Genomic DNA, 27,227 nt, shown 5'->3' on the forward strand with positions numbered 1-27,227 from the left:
TGAGAAGCCCAGGCCCCACAGGAGGTAGCGTCTCTTGTAACAACACCAGAGGCACAACCTCCAGGACCCACCAGGGACAAACCCAGTAACAAGAGTCATCACCCACGGGGAAACCCCGAGCTGCGGTTTCTCACAGGAGTTTACAAACAGTTCATCCTCATGCAGCTGCAATTCACCTGTTAGGGGTCACTGTTATCATTAGAGATGCTGTCTGGTGATGAAGCTGGCGTCCCACTTTTACCTGGTTTACAGAGAAGGAGGCCAGCTAGCTAACCCTTAGTAAAGTCATCCTGAGTGAAGGGAAAGAGCTGTGTTAACTCAACACCACAACGCACCCCCGCCCCGCTGCACCTCGAGGGTCATCTTGTACACAGGTGGTACTCCATAAATGTTTTCCACTGAAGAAGCACCGGTGGCAGGCGTTATTATGACTGCATTGCTTATTAGATGGTTGACAATTTTCAGAACAATTAGTAACCCCTTTATAACATGGCTAATTGTGCAGACACCGCTGTTAGGGTTTTTCGTCTATAATCAGAGCCGAAACATTCTGACCATTATCATCAACTTGGGAGACAATCACTGACTCAATGTACGCATACAGACGATTATTTGGGGGCACGTGCAAAGAAAGACCTACCTAAGTCCTTTTAAAAGACATCTTTAGTAACACTAAACCATTTCCAATTAAATTATTCCTTGCAAGGTGTCTGTTTAGAAGACAAATGTTCAGGGTTAAATAATACTCAGATTAAATAAGTTCCTGTGTTAAACCAAGAGGAAAACTACATCAGAACGTCAGCAACATCAGCACCACCAACAGGCAGCCACCTCACGGCTCCCACCTGTGCCCACACACTGGGCGATCAAGTGTTTTATCTCTGCCCAGCTGATGGGTGGAAAGGACATCTCCTTGAGGTGTAATGTCCACGCAGTAAAAGACAGAGCTTGATGATGCTCTCCGTATCTACGTGCGTGAATATACTCATTGCTTCAGATCTGCACTGACCGTATTGAAAGTGACAGTAAGCACACGTTCACAGGTTTAGAAGCCATTTCGAACTCTTTTCTATGAACCACGCTCATATTCTTTGTTCATTTTTCTGTCAGGTTGTGATCTTTTTTTTTTTTTAATAGAAGCTCTTTTCATAATAAGGAAAGTAGTCTTTTGTTGTATGAGTCGGCAATCTTTTCTCCTGGTTTGTACTGATTAGAGCAAATTTCCACGATGTCACGTAAATGTGCTACGTCCTCACTTATTCTTGGCCCGGTGAGCACTCACGGAACGAGACAGAGAAGTTAACGTTCCCCGTGGCGAGGGTGTGGTCTCTGTCTCCTGCCATTTCCTACAGTCGTGTTGGGTTTTTTTTCTTCTATGAAAGCTGACTTCCTATTTCATTTTAATTATGAATTGCACTCTCTGTCATGATAAAGTGCTTTTTCTAAGGCTCACATCAGGCTGTTTCTGCACTGTTCTCTCTCCCCCTGAATTACCTGGTAGGCCTTTGCCCATTCTCACACACACCGTATCACCTACTTTGACTGTGACCCTCTCTGAGATGTACCTATCTTCAAAGTTTACACGTAAGGACATTTCTATTATCCGGCTATTATTTGAAGTGTATCTGCGACTCCGGCTACACAGTGAGAAATCCATCATCCTTCCACCTCCTCTTGCTCACTTGTGGTCTTTGTTTCCTGGACTGTTCTTGCTTAGTTCATTTCTATACTGTTTAATTTTCTTGTTATCTTCAGACACATTCAAGAGGGAAGAGTTAACATTTTCTCTGTGCCAAATTCAAAGCAGCAGTCTGCTTTGAAATACAACAAAAGAGGACATGTGAAAAGACAAGATAGCCAAATGCTCGACTTCACGAATCATCTGAAGAGTGCAAACTAGTCATTCTGTGATACCATGATGCTCCAACAGAGTGGCTATGAAGAAAAATAGACAATACCAAGTACTGGCAAGGACCTGGAGCAACTAGAACCGGCATTTTCATATACTAATATAAGTTGGTATGACAACTTTTAAACATCATTTGGCAGTATCTACTAAAACTGAACATAATGTACCCCTTCTGACACACCAACTCCACTCTGAGGTATAAGCCTAACAGAAATGCATCTGGACATTCTTGAAAAGGCAGGCAAAAGAAAGTCCAAAGCAGCACTAATAGCCCCAAAAAGCCCATCAACAATAGAACAGATGAGTTGGGACATACTTGTATGATGGAATCCAATACAGCAATGATCATAAATGGATCTACAACTCCATGTACCAACGTGGATGAATCACACAAACGGTCTCAGATGTAACTTGTTCACTAGTGTTCACTGCACGACACACTCCCACCGGCCCATGGAAGGCCCTTCAATTTGTCATTGTTCTCACTTTCCCTTTTTTCCCCCCTCTGTCCTGCAACTCTGCTGCCTGTACCCTGTCACCTCCCCAGCCCTCATCATGGGCCAGCACCCTAGTACCTCTGCAACCCTTGGGTTTCCCATGCCTATGTGTTCTTTTGGTTTTTTTAAATACACCAAAAATATTTTTATTCAAAATTTTTTATACTCAGCAGCTCAAAATTTTTTATATTCAACAGAAACAGAGATGGCAAATTCTATGAGGCTTCATATTCAACTAAATTCCAACTTATTAAAATTGGTTTTCTTTTACTTTAAAAAAATTATCATACAGTAAAATTGACTTTTTGGTACACAATGCAATGAATTTTAACACAGGTCTAGATTCACGCAGCCACCACTACAATCAGAACACAAAACAATTCTCCAGTCCAGAAACCTCCCTCCGTGCTCTTTTTGCTGTCACAACCTCTTCCCACCCCTAACTTCTGGAAACTCCTGATCCGTCCACTATCCCTAAGCTTTATGAGAACATCACATAAATGGATCTTCTGACACTGGCTTCTTTTTCTCAGCATAAAGCCTTTGAGATTCATCCAAGTTACTGGTGTATCAATAGCAGTTCTTTCATTTTTATCGCTGACTTATTCCATGGTATGGATATACCACAGTTTATTTACTCATGCACCACTGGAGGGCCATTTGGATGGTTTCCAGTGTGTGACATTTCTGTGTGAACTGAAAATTTCACTTTTCTAGTGTAAACACCCAAGAGAGGGACTGATGGGTCATATGGTGAGTATACATTTACTTGGTAAGAAACTGCCAAACTGTTCTCCAGAGTGGCTGCACCATTTCGCACTCCCGGCAGCAATGTATATTTGCTCTCCAACCCCATCAGCACTTTGCCAAGTGTGAGTGCTTTTTGAATTTTAGCCATTCTCATAGGTGTGTAATGGTGTTTCATTGTGGTTTTAATTTGCATTTCCTTAATGACTAGTAGTAATGAACAGTTTTTTTTCCATTGGTTTCTTTATTTTTTTGAATTTTATTTATTTTTTTACACAGCAGGTTCTTACTAGTTATCCATTTTATACATATTAGTGTATATATGTCAATCCCAGTCTCCCAGTTCATCACAGCACCACCACCCCCAGCCACTTTCCCCGCTTGCTGTCCATACGTTTGTTCTCTACATCTGTGCCTCAATTTCTGCCCTGCAAACTGGTTCATCTGTACCATTTTTCTAGGTTCCACATGTATGTGCTAATATACGATATTTGTTTTTCTCTTTCTGACTTACTTCACTCTGTGTGACAGTCTCTAGATCCATCCACGTCTCTACAAATGAGGCAATTTCGTTCCGTTTTATGGCTGAGTAATATTCCATTGTATATATGTACCACATCTTCTTTATCCATTCATCTGTCGATGGGCATTTAGATTACTTCCAGGAACTGGCTATTGTAAATAGTGCTGCAGTGAACACTGGGGTGCATGTGTCTTTTAGAATTATGGTTTTCCCTGGGTATATGCCCAGTAGTAAGATTGCTGGGTCATATGGTAATTCTACTTTTAGTTTTTTAAGGAACCTCCATACTGCTCTCCATAGTGGCTGTATCAATTTACATTCCCACCAACAGTGCAAGAGGGTAACCTTTTCTCCCCACCCTCTCCAGCATTTGTTGTTTGTAGATTTTCTGATGATGCCCATCCTAACCGGTGTGCGGTGATACCTCATTGTAGTTTTGGTTTGCATTTCTCTAATCATTAGTGATGTTGAGCAGCTTTTCATGTGCCTCTTGGCCATCTGTATGTCTTCTTTGGAGAAATGTCTATTTAGGTCTTCTGCCCATTTTTGGATTGGGTTGTTTGTTTTCTTCATTTGACCTGCATGAGCTGTTTATATATTTTGGAGATTAATCCTTTGTCTGTTGATTCCTTTGCAAATATTTTCTCCCATTCTGAGGGTTGTCTTTTCGTCTTGTTTGTAGTTTCCTTTGCTTTGCAAAAGCTTTTAAGTTTCGGTAGGTCCCATTTGTTTATTTTTGTTTTTATTTCCATTACTCTAGGAGGTGGATCAAAAAAGATCTTGCTGTGATTTATGTCAGAGTGTTCTTCCTATGTTTACCTCTAACAGTTTTATACTGTCTGGTCTTACATTTAGGTCTCTAATCCATTTTGAGTTTATTTTTGTGTATGGTGTTAGGGAGTGTTCTAATTTCATTCTTTTACATGTAGCTGTCCAGTTCTCCCAGCACCCCTTACTGAAGAGACTGTCTTTTCTCCATTGTATATCCTTGCCTCCTTTGTCATAGATTAGTTGACCATAGGTGTGTGGGTTTACCTCTGGGCTTTCTATACTGTTCCATTGATCTATATCTGTTTTTGTGCCAGTACCATAATGTCTTGATTACTGTAGCGTTGTAGTATAGTCTGAAGTAAGGGAGTCTGATTCCTCCAGCTCTGTTTTTTTCCCTCAAGACTGCTTTGGCTATTCGGGGTTTTTTGTGTCTCCATACAAATTTTAAGATTCTTTGTTCTAGTTCTGTAAAAAAATGCCACTGGTAATTTGATAGGGATTGCATTGAATCTGTAGATTGCTTTGGGTAATATAGTAACTTTCACAATATTGATTCTTTCAATCCAAGAACATGGTATATCTCTCCATCTGTTGGTATCACCTTTAATTTCTTTCATCAGTGTCTTATAGTTTTCTGCATACAGGTCATTTGTCTCCCTAGGTAGATTTACTCCTAAGTATTTTATTATTTTTGTTGCAGTGGTAAATGGAAGTGTTTCCTAATTTCTCTTTCAGATTTTTCATCATTAGTGTTTAGGAATGCAAGAGATTTCTGTGCATTAATTTTGTATCCTGCAACTTTACCAAATTCATTGATTAGCTCTAGTAGTTTTCTGGTGGCATCTTTAGGATTCTCTATGTATAGTATCATGTCATCTGCAAACAGTGACAGTTTTACCTCTTCTTTTCCAATTTGTATTCCTCTTATTTCTTTTTCTTCTCTGATGGCCATGGCTAGGACTTCCAAAACTATGTTGAATAATAGTGGTGAGAGTGGATATCCTTGTCTTGTTCCTGATCTTAGAGGAAATGCTTTCAGTTTTTCACCATTGAGAATGATGTTTGCTCTGGGGTTGTCGTATATGGCCTTTATTATGTTGAGGTAGGTTCCCTCTATGCCCACTATCTGTAGAGTTTTTATCATAAATGGGTGTTAAATTTTGTCAAAGCCTTTTCTGCATCTATTGGGAGGATCATATGGTTTTCATTCTTCAATTTGTTAATATGGTGTATCACATTGATTGATTTGCTTATATTAAAGAATCCTTGCATCCCTGGGATAAATCCCACTTGATCATGGTGTATGATCGTTTTAATGTGTTGTTGGAATCTGTTTGCTAGTATTTTGTTGAGGATTTTTGCATCTATATTCATCAGTGATATTGGTCTGTAATTTTCTTTTTTTGTAGTGTCTTTGTCTGGTTTTGGTATCAGGGTGATGGTGGCCTCATAGAATGAGTTTGGGAGTGTTCCTTCCTCTGCAATTTTTTGGAAGAGTTTGAGAAGGATGGTGTTAGCTCTTCTCTAAATGTTTGATAGAATTCACCTGTGAAGCCATCCGATCCTGGACTTTTGTTTGTTGGAAGATTCTTAATCACAGTTTCAATTTCATTACTTGTGATTGGTCTGTTCATATTTTCTGTTTCTTCCGGGTTCACTCTTGGAAGGTTATACCTTCCTAAGAATTTGTCCATTTCTTCCAGGTTGTCCATTTTATTGGTACAGAGTTGCCTATAGTAGTCTCTTGGGATGCTTTGTATTTCTGTGGTGTCTGTTGTAACTTCTCCTTTTTCATTTCTAATTTTATTGATTTGAGTCTTCTCTGGGAGGGCTCACGCCAAGGAGAACTTCCCAGAATTTCTACTGCCAGTGTCCTTGTCCTCACCATGAGACACAGCCAACCCCCACCTCTGCAGCAGACCCTCCAGCACTAGCAGGTAGGTCTGGTTCAGTCTGCTATGGGGTCACTGCTCCTTCCCATGGGTCCCGATGCACATACTACTTTGTGTGTGCCCTCCAAGAGTGGAGTCTCTGTTTCCCCCAGTCCTGTCAAAGTCCTGCAATCAAATCCCAGTAACCTTCAAAGTCCGATTCTCTAGGAATTCCTCCTCCCGTTGCCGGATCCCCAGGTTGGGAAGCCTGACGTGGGGCTCAGAACCTTCACTCCAGTGGGTGGACTTCTGTGGTATAAGTTTCTCCAGTCTGTGAGTCACCCACCCAGCAGTTATGGGACTTGATTTTATTGTGATTGTGCCTCTCGTACCATCTCACTGTGGCTTCTCCTTTGTCTTTGGATGTGGGGTATCTTTTTTGGTGAGTTCCAGTGTCTTCCTGTTGATGATTGTTCAGCAGTTAGTTGTGATTCCAGTGCTCTGGCAAGAGGGAGTGAGAGAACATCCTCTACTCTGCCATCCTGAACCAATCTCCCTGCCTATGTTTTTAAATTCCATAAATTTGATCTTATGTAAAAGTGAGAGCAAGAGTATATACGACATGATTACATTTATATGAAGAACAAAAATAGGCAAAACTGAAAACCAACCTCTGCCTTAAGAAGTCAGGAGAGAGGTTACCCTTGAGGGGAAGGGCAGGCAGTACTGGGAAAGGAACATGAAGAGGAGTTTCTAGGGCGCTGGTAATGCTCTGTTTCTTGATGGAATGCAGGTTAGATGGGTGAATGCGGCTTGTGAAAATTCACTGATACGTATACTTATAATATGTATAATTCTTCAATGAAGAGTTCACATGTATGTATATATACATATATGTGTGAATACAAACCACTACATATATATCTGTATGTCTGTAATCTATGTAGTAGGAGAAGCAAATACGTGTCAGAATCTTTTGCCGTACTTAAATTGTGCTTTGAAACTCTGATACACATGGCATTCTGCATAGGAAAATAAAATTATTAAAAGTAGGAGCTTTTATTTGCCTGTACTTAAACAAATAACCCCGAAATAGAACTCTGATATGAGTAGCATTTTCAATGAATCATGGCAGCATCTGGAATAGGATATTGTGGGAATAAAGCAATGTCACTAGAAAAATTTACACTTAAGGACACCTGCTGGACTTTCCTGGTGGCACAGTGGTTAAGAATCCACCTGCCAATGCAGGGGACATGAGTTCAAGCCCTGGTCCGGGAAGATCCCACATGCCGCAGTGCAACTAAGCCCATGCGCCACAACTACTGAACCTGCGCTCTAGAGCCCACACGCCTAGAAGCCCGTGCTCTGCAACAAGAGAAGCCACCACAATAAGAAGCCCACGCACCGCAACAAAGAGTAGCCCCCGCTCACCACAACTAGAGAAAGCCCATGCACAACAACAAAGACCCAACGCAGCCAATAAATAAATAAATAAATAAGAAACTTGTGAATGTTACCTTTATTAAAAAAAACACTTGCTTATTTTATTGGGCATCACAAATTTAATTAATTTTGGATAAGCCTGTATTGTCTCACAACAATTTTTAGCTTCACGGTGTGATAAATTATTTTAAATTGGACTCTTGTTTTTATTGTAATGTATTAAATTTATCAAAGAATTTTATCTTCAGTTTATCCTAAAACAGACAACTATCTTTTCCATCCTCACCCCCAAAACTACAGTAACAAAAATAATCCTTTAATGACTGTGGTGGTCTTTGGCTATGAAAGAAACAAGACAACAAAAGATCACAAAGTATAAGGCAACTGGCATATACAACACCTCTGAAGACGTTCCTCAGACAGAATGTGTAAAAGTTTTAATAAAGTTTTTCTGTCCATGTGATAAAGCTCCTTTCGAGGATTTCCTCAGTTTAATTTTAAAAGGCTGATCTTTCTTTTCTCATAACTTATTAACATATTAAGTACAAGAAGTTAAACCAAGAATTTTCCAAGTACTTCCCTTCACATGTAGTAGTCTGGATGATCCTTACACATTTACTTCAGATAAATGTTGTTAAAACATTTAAAAAAGATCCCAGTAACAAGGGGTATAAATAAAAATGATGATTGTGGCTCGTGTCATAAGTGATTCAAGCCTGACAACATCACGTGCAGCTGGACTCTTTGTGCTGACAGTTTCTTTTCACACACGGGAAAGCTCCACATCAAAAAGTACAATGGGGGCTTCCCTGGTGGCGCAGTGGTTCAGAGTCCACCTGCCGATGCAGGGGACACAGGTTCGTGTCCCGGTTCGGGAAGATCCCACATGCCGCGGAGTGGCTGGGCCCACGAGCCATGGCCGCTGAGCCTGCGCATCCGGAGCCTGTGCTCCGCAACAGGAGAGGCCACAACAGTGAGAGGCCCGCGTACCGCAAAAAAAAAAAAAAAAAGTACAATGTACGTGGAGATATTTTTAGGTGCAGAGCAACTCCTGGCCCACTGCAGTCCACCAGCTTACGGGACAGCACCGTTGGGTGTGTTCCAGGACTCAGGAGACGCAGCAAGGTTCTCGGCCTGTCGATATTCTCACAGGTCAAACCACTCACGGGATGTCAAGGACTTCGAGGGCCATATGTTCCTGAAGGGAAAGCTGCTCTGGAGAGAGCAGTGTGCATTTAAAGAAAAGCTTTGGGTTTTTTTAATGATACACTTCAGACATCCATTCATGGGTTAGGAAAATGGGAAGAACTGTATCTTTGTTTATTTCTAACTCCAATTTAACCTAAATTTTCTTTTTTTTTTTTTTTGTTTTTGTTTTTTGCCACACCATGTAACTTATGGGATCTTAATTCCGCAACCAGGACTGAACCAGGGCCACAATAGTGAAAGCACCGAATCCTGACCACTGGACCGCCAGGGAACTCCCTAACTCAAACGTTTTAAAAAGTGCTCCTTGGAATCTAGAAAAATGGTACAAATGAACTTATTTGCAAAGCAGAAATAGAGACAGAGATGTAGAGAACAAATGTGTGGATACCAAATGGGGGAGGATGGGATGAACTGGGAGATTGGGACTGACACATATACACTACTATGTATAAAACAGATAACTAACGAGAACCTGCTGTACAGCACAGGGAACTCTCAATGCTCTGTGGTGACCTAAACGGGAAGGAAATCTAAAAAAGAGGGAATACATGTATACATATAACTGATTCACTTTGCTGCACAGCAGACACTAACACAACACTGTAAAGCAACTATACTCCAATAAAAGTTAAAATTAAGGGACTTCCCTGGTGGTGCAGTGGTTAAGAATCTGCCTGCCGATGCAGGGGACATGGGTTCAAGCCCTGGTCCAGGAAGATGTCACATGCCGCGGAGCAACTAAGCCCGTGCGTCACAACTACTGAGCCTGCGCTCAAAAGCCCGCGAGCCACAACTACTGAGCCCACGTGCCGCAACTACTGAAGCCCGCGTGCCTAGAGCCCATGCTCCACAACGAGAAGCCACCGCAATGAGAAGCCCACACACCACAACGAAGAGTAGCCCCCGCTCGCCACAACTAGAGAACGCCCACGCGCAGCAACGAAGACCCAACGCAGACGAAAATAAATAAATAAATAAATAAATTTTTAAATTAAAATTTAAAAAAAAGAATAAAGTTTGAACAGGGAAAAAAATAGATAAATAAATAGAATTAAAAATAAATAAATGAAAAGTGCTCCTTGATTCTCACAACAGTATCCAAACCTAACAGCACGGACCACACTATGAGCACAGAATGCAGGTCGGTACGTGCACCATGCAGATTATAAGGAAGTTTTCTGTGAAAAACACCAAAGGGCAAGGCTCCTTCACGAAAACCCCAAGAGATCCTGAAGTGAGGCAGTTTCAACAATCAAGCCCAGGGAAATCGCCTGAGCCAGGCCACAGGGATGTCACACGTGTCCCTGTATCACCATAACCACTTCTATAACAGGCAATACAAAACAGAGATTCAGGAAGGTGCTCAAACGAGTCTCTCATTCTGTTAAAGTACATTTTCAAGTCATAAAATGCTTGGGTAGAGTCTTAAACATTACTCAAGCCCCTCGATTTCCTTCCACTAATGGAGATTATGTTGCTAATCCTATTGCATGCTAAATTTCCATCCATAATTGATAACTATTAGATAGTTAATCATTTTGGGTTTAGTGGATAAAATCTTACACACGGAGCACATAATGAATGCAAAGGCCAACGGGAGCGTGCTGTAAAGGAGAGGCTGGCGAACTCATTCAAAGCTTTACTTGGCACTTATTTACTCAAATCAATACAACCACGGAGACAAGTGCCTCGTTAAGGTCTAGAAATTAGTGGCATTACTCAAAGAAAGTTACCCATAAGTCTCAGAAAAAGCCAACCTGATTCCCTTGAGCAAGCAGCATTTTCAGCCTGGCTATTTCGGCTCGCAGCTCACGGATGAGCTTGACGTTGGCGTCCTCATTAATGGTAGGCTTGTTGATGATGTTTTTGGCTCTATTTGCATAGCGAAGAGTACTTAGGGTTTCGCCATAATTGACATCAGCAGGTGAAATGGCTGTGAAGAATGAATTCAAAAAGTAATTTATCCGGTGCTCCGTTTCATTTAACACAAAGTTGGTTTGTAATTTAAAAGTCAGATTAACCCCAGGTCATTGGATAGACTAAATATTCATTGCCACAGTCATGAATATTAAAAATTATCTAGGACTCATAGGAAAAGTGCTCACTATACCAAATTAAATGCCATTTCGCTCTTTTTAAGTTTAGAACCAGCCATCTAACCAAATCTCCTCTGCAACTTAGGGAGTTTTCTCCGTTGAAAATATAAGAAGAGGATTTCAAAACTATGTACGCTTCCAATGTAAAGTAGAAATTTAAATCCTTTTAAAAGTTCTGGCAAAACCTACCACCTGTAAAACTCCAGAGCACGATAATTTTTTAAAAGAGTCAGTAGATCAGCTAATTCTTTTTTGCCTAAAGCTCTGGTTAATCAATCACACCCCAACCCCGACAAACTTCCAGGCTTAAGTGACTACACAACCACGTCTGAGGTGCATACCCCCAGGTAGAGCCCTTGCCTCCACAGGGACTCCATGGCATGGGTGTAGGGAGACACGGGGACATGGAGAGGTGTCGGGGCAGGGGCGTGGTTAGGAGGGAAAGCATTTCTGAGTTCTCCTCAACAGTTACCTCCCCTTTGCACATTTTTTCCCTCTTTTCTGCTTCTTCCTGTTAATTAGTGAAAAGATAGACATATATCACTGTTATTATTTGCTAGATTTACTGGGCTTTTTCCTCTCGATTCTTAATTTTAAATTCCATATTTTCTGCTTTGAAATAGAAAAAAACAAAGTGGGGTTATTTTTACTCTATGTCCCTACAATGATTTTCTCCCACGAGTTAGCAGCGTTAGACGTTTCTGTCCTGTTCTTTCAGCAAAGCTAAGAATCATTCCGCATGGACATCGGCTTGCATAACCAAGAACATGGCAAGTTAATGTAACTAGGAAGAGGGAACAAGAGTCAATAATACAATCCTGTAGACTGGATCACAGTAGGTGCTTTGCTTCAGAACAGAAAAACTTTTTCTTTTTTTAATAAAAAGGCGCTATTTCCTAATGAGACACTTTAAACTTCAGCAGTTACAATTAATTCACACGAAACACTGTATGCTGGAGAAAAAGAACTTAAAATTCTTACTGGCAATCATGATAGTTTTAGAGTTTCCTCCAAGGCTATCTTTTAACAACCAAGTCAAAACAGAATCCCTGTAAGGCACAAAAACTTGCTTCTTCTTTACAAGAGGGTTTGCTGCATCCTGAGATAAATCAGCTGTAGGAGAAAAAGAAAAGGCGGGGGAAAGTTAAAGACAATCATTAAAGATTTTTTCCTCTAATTCGGCTTCAAAAAACCTCGAGGCGGGCTTCCCTGGTGGCGCAGTGGTTGAGAGTCTGCCTGCCGATGCAGGGGACACGGGTTCGTGCCCCGATCCCGGAAGATCCCACATGCCGCGGAGCGGCTGGGCCCGCAAGCCATGGCCGCGGAGCCTGTGTGTCCGGAGCCTGTGCTCCGCAGCGGGAGAGGCCACAGCAGTGAGAGGCCCGCGTACAGCAAAAAAAAAAAAAAATAAAATAAAAAAATAATAAAAAAAAAAACCTCGAGGCTATTACTCCGGTGTGTGACACAAACATTAAACCTAGGTGCTCCGCGCTACTATGACACCACCAAGAACGAGAAGAGGCAGCGGACAAGTGTGAACCCACCTAAGGCAGAAATGACGTTTCCCAGAGTCACGAGGGATTTGTTGATGTTCCCCCCTTCCTTCAGCCGGACCCCGGTGGCACCAGTGGCATCTGCCCGCTCACTTCCGGCAAGATCGACTAAGTGGATCTTACTCACGGTTTCACATGGCATTTCAGAATCAAATTTTGCCTGTGGTGAAATAGAAAGGCAAAGTGGAAGAGGTACAAAGAGCCCCAATGTTGGTATGTTTACATAACATTTTTTATGTTTTATGTGTTTATAACACGAATTCTAATTATTTTCCACTCCTCACTGTGATCTCTCAGGGTAGATTTTTTATTTTAATTTTGTTTTCATTGGCCTTCTTCCTGATGACAGAAATTAAATGGAATACAAGAGAAGCCTACCATACGTGATTCCTAAACTTTCTGAACAACTACGGATTCCATTACCCAAATCACTGTCATTCTCAAAAGGGTTGAGTCTGGGGCTTCCCTGGTGGCGCAGTGGTTGAGAGTCCACCTGCCGATGCAGGGGACACGGGGTCGTGCCCCGATCCCGGAAGATCCCATATGCCGCGGAGCGGCTGGGCCCGCGAGCCATGGCCACGGAGCCTGTGTGTCCGGAGCCTGTGCTCCGCAACGGGAGAGGCCACAGCAGTGAGAGGCCCGCGTACAGCAAAAAAAAAAAAAAAAAAAAAAAGGGTTGAGTCTGACCATGGCAGATGAGGAAACTAGGCCCTGAGGGGCATTCCACAAAGAAAAATATAAGTAAACAAATAATTAGTTGTGTTCTCATCTAAAATCTGGAACATTACAAGCACAATGGCTTTCCAAAATATGATAAATATAGACAATATCTGAAAGATCACTCAGCCATTATTCGATGTTAAAATTCGATTTGTTTCACAATTATAAAATAGTGAAAATCTTAAATTCTATATTCCTTGATTCTGAATTCTACAGAAATTTTACTTTCCCAAAGACTTTTAACCTACGTTTTACAGTCTGAACCAAAACGCCAAAAAGAAATTACCATATTGTGATCGAACAGCAAGCCTCTTAGAAACTAGGGACGGCCACATCCTAATCCACATTAACCAGAAAACAGGAGGAAAAAACCAGTAAACTACAGTAAATCAAAAGAAAAGGTCTAAAGAAAGGCAAATCTGTAGAAAATTTATCAGGAGTTGTTCCGACTGATCCTAGAGAATTTTTTCATCTTCTTTGCTCCCTGAGCCTCCTCATTAATGAAAGGTTAAGTTTTTCTATCTGATGTGTTCAATGGTTAATACAGGCCAGGTCCTCTCCAAACTCCTAACAAGTGCGAAGCACTGAGAGGACCCAACACCTTTATGTTCATCCGTTCCACCGGTCTCGGTGTTAACGTATTTGCCCTGAGTCATTTACACACACGTTCAAAATGTGCTCCGCCTCCAGATCATAATGAATTCCTACATTAACACTTAAAGACGTCCCTTGTCCTTTAATATCACTCTAATAATCACAAGCAGCACTGCGGTCCACAGAGCCATAATGGACCATGATGAGTTACCTCGGCCTCCAGCTGCTCTGACTGGCAACCCCGTTATCTCCCACAGAGCTGGCAACAATGAAAACTTTGACTTAATTAAGCACAAAGCAAGTTTTTTAATGTCTAGCACATGGCAGAAGCCTGCTAAATATTTCTTACGGGTATCCATCAGGTTGCATTTCAAATGTAACCGCGGAGAAATCAGCACACAGCACACGTTCAAGTCTAATGAACAAGAAAACGGCAGTTGGCCGCCTCTGCTTCTCCTGGCTCACCACAGATCGGTCCTCAGCTGGTGCCAATCAGCAGGGAAAGCCCTCAGGGACAGAGCCAGCCCTCCCCACAGCTGCCCTCACCTGCGTGAACTTGATGGTGAAGATGGCGTGAGACCTGCTGCTGACATCATTCATCCCTGTGGCGGCGGTGGTCCGATTGATGTTTCCTGCATCCATAAGCTCTTCGACATCACCGTAATTCTGTACTAAATGTTTGGATAAATCTAAAAAAAAAAAAAAAAAAAGGCGGGGGGTGAAGAAATCTCCCCAGTATCTAGTAAATGGAAGAAGAAATATACCTCTATGAAATAATACATGACTGTAGAAATCTGTGGTGGTTTATAACGCAGACTCAGGAGCTGGGCTGTCTGGGGTCAAGTCCAGGCTCTGCGGCTGACTAGTGGACTTTCACGGTTGTGAACAAGTCACTTAACCTCACGGAGCGTCGGTCACCAATCCTGATAACGCATACCTATCGCGTATGGTATTTAGGATAACTGTGAGCTATCTTCATCAACCTCATTAGCACTAATCGTAGCCAGGGAAATATAAACACTATCTCCATGCAAAACACACATTCTTTTAAATCCCTTTTAAAGAAACTTTCCATTCATTTGTTGGGAAACATTCATATGGTTCTAAAATCAAAGGCTACAAAAAGTATACTGTGTAAAGGGTCTTCCCCCTCCCCCATCCAATAACCCACCCCCAACTTCCCCTTCTGTCAGGCAACCCAACATTATTGGCTTCTCCAGACCCTTCCAGAAATAACCTATATGTATACAGGCAATTCCATATATATTAAGCCATCTTTTTTTCCCCTTTTATACATAGAAGCATACCATACACATTGTTTCGCATCCTGCTTTTTTCTGTGTAATAATACATTGAAGAATATTCTGTATCAGTTAAAGTGATCCTCCATTCATTCATTTTTATGGCTGCACAGCATTCGATTCTATGCATGTACCGTAACCAACAGTCTCCTATTGAGACTATAGAGGTTGTTGAGAGTTTGCTTCCAACACAAGTAACGCAGCTACAAATAATCTGGTATTTCGGTTTTTGCGAATATATGTGAATATTTCTGCAAAATAAATTCTTAAGAGGTGGAATTGCTAGATGAAAGCACATTTGAAATTTTGATGGATATCGCAAAATTATCCTCCATAGAAGGCACTTTACACCCAGCAGTAACAAGGTATAAGACTGTCTCTCAACACTGTCTTACCAGGTTCCTTACATCTGCCAGAATAGTTAAAAGATGCTAGCTTGAAGAATTTTTATTTTGTTTTTCTCTGATTATGAGGCTGAGCCTTCTTTCCTCCATTTAAAACTCATCAGTATTTCCATTTCTGTGGACAATCTAGTCACATCCTTTGTTCATCTTTCTCCTTGGTTTTGGAGCTGCCCTTATTAAGTTATAGGAGCTCTTTATATATTAGACTTAACAAGCCCTTTGTCTGAAACTTGAATTGAAAATATTCCCTCCACATTGTAAACTGTCTTTTTACTTTGCTTCTGGTGTTTCTGCCAAGTGTAAAGTTGGTTTTCTGTTTTGTTTTGTTTCACCATTTCAAATTTAACACTTTTATTTCATGGCCTCTGGATTTTAAGTAAAAAATTTTAAAAGGCTTCCCTTCTCCAAATTTCTAGGAAAAAAAGTAATCCAGGGTTTCTTGCAGTCATTATGTCACTTTTTACATTTAAATCTTTGATCCATTTGCCATTTACCCTAGTACAAAAACTGAGCTCCGGTACCAACTTACTTTTTTTTTCTTCCTAGACAGCTTAATAACCCATATTCCCCCAATGTTTGAATAGCAGATTTATTAGAAACTAAATCCCCATTAAGTATCTACACCAGATTCTGGATGTTTCACCCTGCTTGATTACTCTGTCTCCTCACAAACCCAGCTTTGTAATATGTTTTAACATCTGATATGACAGTTAAAGGGAAAACATGAAGGCACAGTTAGGCTAAAAACTATTAACAATAATAGTTATCCCCCGCTCCACAGAACAAATACATAGTCACACATTTCACTTTGGGCATTAAAAAGAAAAAGTTCAATTGAAAATTTACTAAAATGCAGATGAGGACCTGTTGGTGCACCTGGTATAACCAGGTAAAAAAGACAACGGAAACAGGAACATCTTTAAATCCATGACCAGTTCGCAGCCTTGCCTCCAGCGAGACACACAGGAATGACAATAGCCACAGGAAAGCCGATCTGTGTGCGATTCTTACAGGCCAGCCTTAACTCAGCAGCCGTATACAGAGAAGTGTGTAGAGCTGACTGTTCTATTCCAAAGACAGCCTTCAGTCCAGCCTATTTTTTAAATAATTCGCAAGGGCCAGCCCTTCACCTGTCATTCCCTGGGACAGTCCTCACAAAGGACCGCGACACAACTAGTGTAGCACAACACAAACAAGAACACAGCACAGGAACCTGCAACCAACCTTCCCAAAGGCGAGAGGTCTCAGAGTCGCCCTATAATCGTGTTACCATTAAGGTCAGTAAAAACACACTGCTAAAATGCAAGGCCATTTAAAGAGACAGGCTGTAGGGCTGCTTATCTTGCCTGGGAACTTGGAAAAAACAAGTTTCTGGAGTTCTTAGAGCCAGAGGAAATCTACTGGCAAGCCCCACAAAATCACCAAATGCCCAGTGAAGTATAAACGCGTTAAATGAACATCGTGCAGTGACAGCACATGTAATTTTTACGGTAATGATTCCAAAAATAAAGTTTTAAAATCTCGCCATTATCCTACATTGTTTTCTCTGACACTATTATTTTTACAAAAATTCCCAAGAAGAATAGGGCTGTGAAAACATTCACTCTTACCCTCAACATAAGGTCCTTCTTTTGGATGCTCACGGACTCTTAAATTGAAGGTTTTGGATGACTTCCGTCTAAGTAGATCTCTCACACGTTCATTATAAATTTCTAAGTAGCTGAAAGTTTCAAATAGAGTTGAATTCAGTAAGATGATTTCAGACGTTAATAACCACAACAATAACAGCAGCAACATACATTTATGGGTGGTAACCATGTATCAGGTACAGCACTTTACGTGGATTATTTCATTTAATGCCTACAAGAGCCCAGAGGTAGGTACTACTATTATCACCATTTTACAGGTTAGGCAATAGAGGCTCAGGGTGACTTAAACAACCTATCCAAGGCCTCACAGCCTCTGCGGGGTCAGGCAGCCAGGAGAACCCTTGACTGCCACCTCTGCCCCCAAACCACTGACGAAACTGCCTCCCCACACAGGGTTAAGTTCAAGGAGGCAAAAACACCTCAACCACCCAGATTTATTTAAGTACTAGATTTATAGTGATCCTACCAACATAAAGAGTAACACAAATCCTATTCAAATAAAAGAATAGGGCTTCCCTGGTGGCGCAGTGGTTGAGAGTCCGCCTGCCGATGCAGGGGACATGGGTTCGTGCCCCGGTCCGGGAAGATCCCACATGCCGCGGAGCAGCTGGGCCCGTGAGCCATGGCCGCCGAGCCTGCGCGTCCGGAGCCTGTGCTCCGCAACGGGAGAGGCCACGACAGTGAGAGGCCCGCATACCGCAAAAAAAATAAAAATAAAAAAAAATAAAAATAAAAATAAAAAAAAAAATAAAAGAATAAGGCAAGTGGGTATACACTGAAAGGTCGAAAGCTCACTCCATTTGAGATGAGCATCCTTCGTTAGTTTCCGACCAAGGTGGGTTGCCTCCGCCGGCCTCCCAAACCCCAATCCAAATGGTACCCAAGGAAGTCACTGAACACGTATGGGCTTTAAGCTTGCCTTCCAACCGGCACAGCACAGGAGGGGGAGAGGCAGACTCTCCCCTAAGGAATCCAAAGGCTTTATCCACACCTTGTGCCTTAAATCAAGCTCACACTCAGTTACTCAGGCATGGGCCCTACCTGACTTCAGTTCGAAAAGATGCCTCATCCCATCTGGTGGTTTCGTTTATCCGACTGAAGAGCCCTTCGCAGATCCGGGGTATTAAGCCAGAATCGCCCTGCAGTGGGAAGGAGGGACGCCTCAGCTGTCAGTTGAAATAAAAGCAACCGACGATTGCATCTGCAATTGGCTGGGGTGGACTCAGACTCCAGGGGCCTGCGGGCCCGGCCCAGGGCCCAGGGCGCAGCACTCATCCCCTGCAGGGCTGCTTCCTACTCTCTGAAATGACAGGATTGAGTTTTCGAATTTCTACCTGCTGGGACCATGATAATATACAGTTATCAGCTGTTCATCAGCTAAATCGTGGCTTGCAAACATAAGACGACTTATTCTCTAGCTTTCAAATATTCACGTTTCAGCTGGCATTGACACGCTGACGAGCTTCAGAACGGTACCAAAGACGAGGTAAAAATGTTCTCGTTAGAAAGCCAGACTTCAGGGCTTCAGTGTTTTCTTCTGAAATCCCTCCCTACTTTCACCCAATCTCCCATCCCCAAAATAAATAAATATGTATATATGTATCATCACAGGTTGAGGAGAAGTTTTTTTCCTTGATACCATTAAATCAGTATCAATTCTTGTAAAGAAAAATTGGGCCTTTCACCATATTTTTTGTTCTTACTTTAAAAAGTAAAATAAAAAAGAATACCCAAATGGTACTCAACTGTAAGGTCAGAGAAAAACAGCTATAACTTATGAGTGCTTTGTTGAACTTACATAAACTAGCTAAGAGGGAATCAACATGTACATTTCATTTTCAGAGAAGACTTTTTTCTCCAAAGGCACAGTAGGAAAGTAGGGAGAGAGAAGTAATAGTAAAAGGAAATGTGAAACTCTTGAAGTTGTCTGTTCTTCTCTTCCCTACTTCTCAGCACTGAGGATTCATTGCCCAGCATTTATTTTCTTCTCCTGGAAAGAAAATGCCTGGATTTAAGAAGCCAGGACACATGCACTCAAAGGCTTTCATCTGGAAAGACCTGTCCTCCCTCCTTTAACGCATTACTTCTTCCACTAACCATCGAACCTGTAGCATTCAAGGCACCACCGAGCCTGCCAGCAGGAAACCCAGCCATCCTCTGCTAGTCCCCCCATATCTAGAACAGGCTGGCACCTCTCAGACTCAGTGAACAGTTTTCAAAACCACGACATGAGAAAAGTAAAACACACAAGCACTATCCAGGTCTGGAGAAAACACAGAACGGGATAAGTTCCTACAATCACGTCTAGCTCTTCCTCTGCCATATCTTGGGGCAAGTATATCTTTAAGGTTCTTAATTTATACAGCATAACTAAACTCTACATAGCATATTTATAGCTATGTAGACTCTACATAACCTGTATAATTCTAACACTTTTTATGTATTCACTGGATTTATGTAGTACCTTTCCACCAGAGACTCTTTTTTTTACATTTTTCTTGGGGAAAAACATTTTGAATAATTTAAAATAGAACAGAGTTCAGTAATTTTACTCAAACTGTTGGGTTGGCAGAAAAGAAGAATAAATTACTTGTAGGCCCAGCGTACTTTTTTGATAAGATTATAAAGCCTTTAAAAACAGAAAATGAACTGAGACTCCCATCCATTATTCAAGCTTATAAACTTAAAACTATTCCTAATTTAAAATGTCTCAAAGGAAATTTCGTCCAACTGATTACTGAGTTTTACCTTATTGCTAAAGAATGATCAGAACATGAAAAGCAAGTTAGTACAGACCGCGTAGATAAGAGACACTTTTATCAGTCCAAAGAGAGATAATGAGAAATTTTCTTCCCACACAGTGTAAACAACGTACAGAATCTCCCATCATAGTGTATGACTTTCCTGATCCAGTCTGCCCGTATGCAAAGACACATGCATTATAACCTTCAAATGCAGACTTCACGACATCTGTGCCGAGGGTTTTGAAAACCTGAAAGAAGAAAAAAACCCACAAAAGATACAATTACCATGGATTTTAATAAAAACTCCTTCAGTGTTGACAGTATTCTTGAATAGTACTTTCATAAGGATTACACCATGTAAATAAATCACTACAGAGCTGTTAACAACAGAAAAAGTGTATAACCCAGTTTTTAATCAAAAGGAAACATTTTTATTTCCTTTTGATTTCCTTCATTTGATTTAATGAAGCAAAAAGCAACCCCATCCTTTTTCCCACTTAAGTTAACAAAAAATTCCTGAAATAGAAAAAGGTAAACAAGGCAAAGTGACAGTCATATCTAGAAGCAAAGACGATTTTAAAGCGTGATGATTTACCATTTCAGAATTAAATAAACTTATAAAGTGACTCATGCTACCAGACCTTCCAGAAACTAAATATTCAAAGTCACAGCAGCCAGAAAGTTACGGCCCAAACCATGTCAAATCAATGCCACCATTTTAAGGATACGGCCGTTCATCAAAGTGAGTCTCCGGAGGCTCTCACAGAGCTAGCTGAGTGATGAGTGGGTGCAGATGAGGCTGGGATGCCAGGCTCTCCCGAGTCAGAATCCAGTGCATTTTCCTATTTGGACATTTGCCCAGGATGGAGCGGGCAGGAAGACGAGCTGTGTGGGGGCCTGGGTTGGCACTTACAGTGGCCTGAGTCCACGTCCACTGCCCCATACAACTGCACTAGGATGCTTTGGGGAATGGAAGGGGGGTGAAGGACAAATACTTGACCCACACAATCGACGTAAAAGAAGCAAATCAAGATGCCTGGTCATCCTCCTTACACCCAGCTGGGGCGGGGACCAGCCAAGGCTTTCTAACCCCCTCCTGCCTTCACACTGCCCCCGCCCCCTCCCTGCAGGGGAGACCAGGATACAAAGGGCAGAGAACACCTCCCTGCTTCAAAAACAAGGCACATCAGCAGCTGAAGGGACACCGGAGAGGGAATACAATCAGGTTCTCCGTCAGAACCAGGAAAAGGTATAGGGGGCGCTCCCCGCAAAAGGCCAGGGCGGGGGCCTCACCAACGCCTCGGGAGGGTTCAGTCTCCGTGAGTGATGCCGGGTGAGCCCAGCTCAAGACACACCATCGTCTCCCCATAGGGATCTGGGCCCTCCAGCCATGGACCACCCCCGGACGGCGCTGACAACCACTGGCCATCCTGCTCTCCCCTCCCCACACAGACATCCTTGCTACCAACACAGCTTGTCAGCCAAGGATGCTTCAGGCACCATCTTCCCGCCATCTTGTTGAGACTTCGTCTCCTCGGTGGCGTCAAAGACGTACAGACTATCCTCCCAACCGAGCCGCTTCCACAGAGGACCCTCTCATTACTCTCCTTCATTCTGAGTTAAGTTTCACCCGTTTCAGCTTTACGAGCTGATATTTTCTGATCCTTTCCCCACATTCAGATGACTAACTCAAGCTTCAACTAGAGCAGCTCACACCGTGTCCGTGATCAGTCCTCGGGGCGAGTAGTGTCCTAGATCCACTGTCCAGGGGCAGAGGTTAGGCCACTGGGCACACAATGGGCGGCAGAGTGGGATCTGCACCCGGCCTGCCTGACGCCAAAGCCTGCGCTTCTACAGGAGTGGACGCCGAGTCCTCTTCCCACGCTCTCGACATCAATCTGGAAGCCACAACCCTACGTGGAAGGGCCTCCCCCGACAGACCCCGCCCCACACACACACACACCCCTCTGTGAAGAAGCAGAACCAGGAATCCCAGGGGGACTCTGGGCTCCAGACTAACCATCTGAGGTTCATTTTCACCACTATATATGGAATAGGAGGAAAACTCTAAATATTTCTTTAATTCTTTCTGATTAGACAAAAACCAAAAGGCAGATGTCACTTTTAACCACTTCACAGCGTGCCGATGGAGAGAAAGAACAGCCTTTCAAAAGCTTCCGGAAGAATAAAGCAAGGCTCTTCTCACACTTTTGTCTGGGGCTAAAACAAAGCCATGGAAAATATCATATTTAAACCAAACCCCAAAGTTTTCAAAATGGAATTCTTCCCCAGGGTTAAAATCCACACCTGCTACTTTACTCATCTAGTCTCTAGAAAGCTAACTCAGCTGGAGTTCCTCCAGATTCAGGGGGCCCCGGAGGGGGCGGGGTCCTGCGGCTGGTGGATGTGACCGTACGACAGGCCTAGAAAATGCAGGTCCAGAGGCGCTGAGACCCAGGCCTGGCTCGGTCCCAGCTTCAAGTCGGCTGGGGACCCAGAGAAGCAGCAGGACGGTGCCCACACCTCCGGGGTTCCCAGCAGGGAAAACCGGCTACTCCACTGCAGCTCCCACCAAGGACTGATTTACCATCGTCTACCAAACCGAGGTGGGGAAGGAAGGGGCTGCTCGACTGGCTGATGTCCTGCCCTCCTGGCCAGGGTCCCCGAGAGCCACTTCGCTGCTTGTCTGAGAGGCTACAGGCTGCCTTACAGAGCAAAGGGAGGCATCGCAGGGCCTCGCTTGAGGGGAAGTGCCCACAAGAGGGCGCTGTGAAAACAAAAGACTCTCCATCCAGCTGTCAGCTGGGAAATTTTAGGTTTCAAGTTTCTCCGGGGTGGAATCAAGGAACAGGCAGTGTGAGATCAAAGCCTCCCTTTGGAGTCTGGAGAACAATTAAGAAAATTAGACATTACTTAATGGTCTTTAATTGACACGCGTATGGACTTAAATGGCTCACTGATTTTTTTTTCTAAATCTAAAATTAATTTGGAAGGAAGAAATAGTAACGGTCATCCTATTTGGAATTTGTTTAACATTATGGGAAACTTGACTTGTACTATAGTAATGGGCATGATATATTGTCTCAAGATGCCTCTTCATTTAAATGATTTTTAAAAAGAAGAAAAGGACAAGGGCCGACATCACGCTAAGCCTGCGTCTTCCTGTTTACAGCAGGGGTGAGAACTGTCCGCTCAGTTCCTGTGCAGGATCCGGCAGCGAGAAAACTTCAGTCGATACAACACCAGCTGTTCAAATTAGAGATGAGGAAGGTTACCTTCTCTTTAACAGAGTGTCTAAACAATAGGTGTCTTCCCAAAAATGCCAAACTCACAGAAAAAGAGATCGGATTTGTGGTCACCAGAGGCGGGAGGTTGGGGGAGGGAGACTTGGAAGAAGGCGGTCAAGAGATACAAACTTACAGTTTCAGGAGAAATAAGCACTAGGAATATAATATACAACAATGATGACTACAGTTCACACTGCTGCATGATACACAGGAAAGTTGTTATGAGAGTAGATCCTAAGAGTTCTCATCACAAGGAGGAATAATTTTTTCTTTTCTTTTTATTGTATCTATATGAGAGGATGGTTATTAATTAAACTACTGCGATAATTGTTTCACAAGATACGTAAAGCGAACCATCATGCTGTACACCTTAGACTTATACAGAGATGATGTATGTCAATTATTTCTCAATAAAACTGGAAAAGAGGAAAAAAAAACACTAGGAGTTTTCCTGGATCTCTGCTGGTTTTATTAACATGTGGTTCTACTAGAAAGCAGTGTTTACTAACATATCTCAAAGGCTTTTTCAGTTTTGGACTGAATGTACGATATAAATAACCTGAGACTGTTCCAGAGTCAAGGAACCCAAAGCCTCTGAAGCACAGACACCTGAAGTGGGAAAGTCTCCTCCTCAGCTGAAAACTCTTTTCATTCTCAAACAATTTTCAAACTCTGGGCAGCTATTTTTAACTCCCAAAAGAGCTAAACGTGGGCTTCCCTGGTGGTGCAGTGGTTGAGAGTCCACCTGCCGATGCAGGGAATGCGGGTTCGTGCCCCGGTCCGGGAAGATCCCACATGCCGTGGAGCGGCTGGGCCTGTGAGCCATGACCGCTGAGCCTGTGCATCCGGAGCCTGTGCTCCGCAGCGGGAGAGGCCACAACAGTGAGAGGCCCGCGTACCGCAAAAAAAAAGAGCTAAACGTGTTACTGCTTCCCTGACCTTGACTCTCACTGAACCCAGGATATGTGACCTGTTCCATAAATGAACTACCCACCCGTAGACGAGGCCTCTCAGTCAGCAAACGCCTGCTGAGCATCTCCAGGGAGCCAGGCCCTGCTGTCCACGCCACCACTCCCGTCCCTGGGCTTTCCCTCGGCACAGCCCCTGTCCCCAAAAGGCCTCAAATCCAGGTTAAACAGGGGGGAAATCCAGCCACTCGCTGGGTAACTTAGGAGGGAAAACTTCATGGCCCTTCCTTCATCCTCTAATGAAGATGTTCTGAGGACCATGTAATGAACCAGTTTTTCCTTAAACTCCCTGGTACCAGCCACTTCATTTGCATTCCTACCTGAAAGCCAAAATCTGGATTCCACTAGCTGCAACATTCTGTTCCTCACCAGACTCCTAGCTACCGACACGGACTAATCCACTTACCTCAGGACCAGAGTCATCTTCGCTCACTCGCTCATCCATTTATTCATTCAACAGGGCTGCCCTGTCCACCTGCCACTGAGAACACACCAATCCTTAAACCCTTAAGACCTTCCAGGGGTATCTCCACCGCCGTATACATCAGCCCCAGGATCTCAACTCTGCTACTATTCGGTCGATTAGACCTACAGACTTGAGAAAGTTATTTAAGCTGAGTCTCCTTGACAAAGAAAAATGGAGCTAAAGTCGCCCTCATTTGGTTCTTGTGAGGATTAGAGGCAGCACGCCTGAGCACCAAGCAGCGTTTCTGATTCCCCTGCAAACTCCAGCAGCATTAGTTCACCTTTCCTCTCCCAGCCCCTCTCTCATGACCAGCACCCCATCTCTCCTCACGGCCCCCATTCCTACTGCTGTTGTCCTTTCTATGTTTCCCCAATACAGAATCAACATCTTGCAGATACTATCACTCCAGGCCTCTCCTTGGAACAACTTCTCCACGTCCACAGCCAATCTGAGCTCCCAACACTTACATCGCCTCAGAAAGCCAGCCTCCTCCACAAGCCATTCCTAAACCAACGACCTTTCTCAGATGCTAAGGATCGTGCAACTCACCTGGGGATCTTGCTAAAAAATGCAGTCTGATTCAGTAGGTCTGGAGTAGTTCCTGAAATTCTGCATTCCTAACACTTTCCCAGGCAACGCTGAGATTCTAGTACGTGGACACACCAAGTTACAAGAAACTACACCAGGATACCACTTCAAGATGCCATCGCGTGGGTCACCAGCCTGGGCGGGCAGGACAGGGATTCACCTTCGTTTTAACACCTGGAGACCTGAAGCCATGCCTCTTAAGAAGCTGTTAACAAGCCAGGGAGAAGCCCCGCCGTGCGGGCATGCTCTCCCCCCACCCCACACCGTGTTTCACCAGGACCCCACTCTGCTCCAACACCCTGCTTGCCCCACCCAGGGAAATACGCTAGTCCTTCTGGTCACATGACACACCACCAAGCGACGGTCCCCTGGGAGGATCTTCAGGTCTGTTCTTATCTGCCCGTGTCATGTCTACATTTCAGATCACAAAAGCCTACAGCACAGGTTTCCTGGACAAATTCCAGCTTCATTCTAGGTTCTAGAAAGATTCTGAACAAAACGATCTTGCTTTCTAGAATCTTTCTTTCTAGAACCTACAATGATCCATCCAAGCAGGGGAAATGTGACTTGTGTGTGAAGTGTACCTCCTAAAGCTCTGCATCGCAGCAGGACTCAAGGCCAACTGAGTTAGGTGCCAGGCTTAGCAGTACACACAGGCAGACATCAGAGTTCCTGCGGATTCAGTTCAGACCACAGCAATAAAGCGAGGCACACAAATGTTTTGGTTCCCTGTGCAAATAAAAGTTATGTTTATACGATACTGTAGTCTATTAAGTGTGTAGTAGCATTTTGTCTAAAAAATAACATACATACCTTAATTAAAAAATACTTACTTGCTAAAAAATGCTAACCATCATCTGAGCCTTCAACAAGTCATAATCTTTTTGCAATAGTAACATGATAGATCACTGATCGAATATAATAATGAAAGAGTTTGAAATATTGCGAGAATTACCAAAATGTGACACAGAAACACAAAGTGAACAAATGCTGTTGGAAAAATGGCGCCAACAGACTCGACACAGGATTGCCTCGACCTTCAATTTGCAAAAAAGCGTTAACATCGAGCACAGTAAAATGAAGTATGCCTGTAAATGTCCCCCCCAAAAATGCTTTACTTGCAAAGCTCCTTTAAAACAGTAGTCACTGCCAAGTTTTAAAACAAAAATTATGATCATCATGCTCAGAACTGAAAAAAAAAAATCAACTTTTGGGGATGGAATTCATCTCAGGCTTAAGATAAATGGTGCTATATAATAAGCAAAAAGCTAAGTTAGCAAAGGCTAATTTTACATAAATCATATTCAGAAAATAATTAGCAAGATGTTTTAAAGAGTTTTAGCGTAGGCATGTTTTTCTCAATATGAAAATAAATCAAAACAGAGATTTTGAAAATACCATACCATTTCTTGTGAAACGTAATCTGGACTTTTTGTATCAGCAGAATAAAAAGAAAAGTCATAGGTAAAGGTCTTGGTCCGTTCTCTTCCTGAGTCCCCAGTCCCTCCTTCTGGTATCTAGAAAGAGATGATTATGACAATAATAACAACAATATAAGAGGAAAATAATAATAATGTGAAGAGCACTGTCAGCAAACAAGTAATCTATCCAATTCAAGAAAAAAACTTCATAAAAAATACAGAAACGATCACCATTTTCCATTATTTATACCCTGGCTCAAATCCATTTAATTCCCCACCTCCTGAATGAATGAATGAATGAATGAACAAACAAGCAAGCAAACCTAAACTCCTCCCAGCAATTCAGGCTCTCTACGATATGACCCAAGGCTACTTTTCTGGACTTTTTATCATGATTACCTTATATGAACCTGACACTCCAGCCAGATGCTATGCTTTTCTGACTTCAGTGTTTTTTATTGCT

The 27,227-nt window shown here is 42.7% G+C and overlaps 1 protein-coding gene across 3 annotated transcripts in view; it reads right to left on the reverse strand.

Annotated features, from left to right (window-relative positions):
* Positions 1-27,227, reverse strand: part of KIF16B (kinesin family member 16B) — a 298,237-nt gene that overhangs the window by 232,925 nt on the left and 38,085 nt on the right. For all 3 annotated transcript variants that reach the window (XM_060078071.1, XM_060078069.1, XM_060078070.1), the window contains exons 3-10: positions 26,747-26,860; positions 20,166-20,282; positions 18,332-18,429; positions 17,252-17,361; positions 14,483-14,625; positions 12,614-12,782; positions 12,051-12,182; positions 10,731-10,906 (exon numbers count right to left, since the gene is read on the reverse strand). In XM_060078071.1, the coding sequence (XP_059934054.1) occupies positions 10,731-10,906; positions 12,051-12,182; positions 12,614-12,782; positions 14,483-14,625; positions 17,252-17,361; positions 18,332-18,429; positions 20,166-20,282; positions 26,747-26,860 (1,059 nt within the window). The remainder of the gene's footprint in view (positions 1-10,730; positions 10,907-12,050; positions 12,183-12,613; positions 12,783-14,482; positions 14,626-17,251; positions 17,362-18,331; positions 18,430-20,165; positions 20,283-26,746; positions 26,861-27,227) is intronic.

Source organism: Mesoplodon densirostris, chromosome 16 (genome assembly GCF_025265405.1).
Source record: "Mesoplodon densirostris isolate mMesDen1 chromosome 16, mMesDen1 primary haplotype, whole genome shotgun sequence".
Taxonomy (NCBI): Eukaryota; Metazoa; Chordata; class Mammalia; order Artiodactyla; family Ziphiidae; genus Mesoplodon; species Mesoplodon densirostris.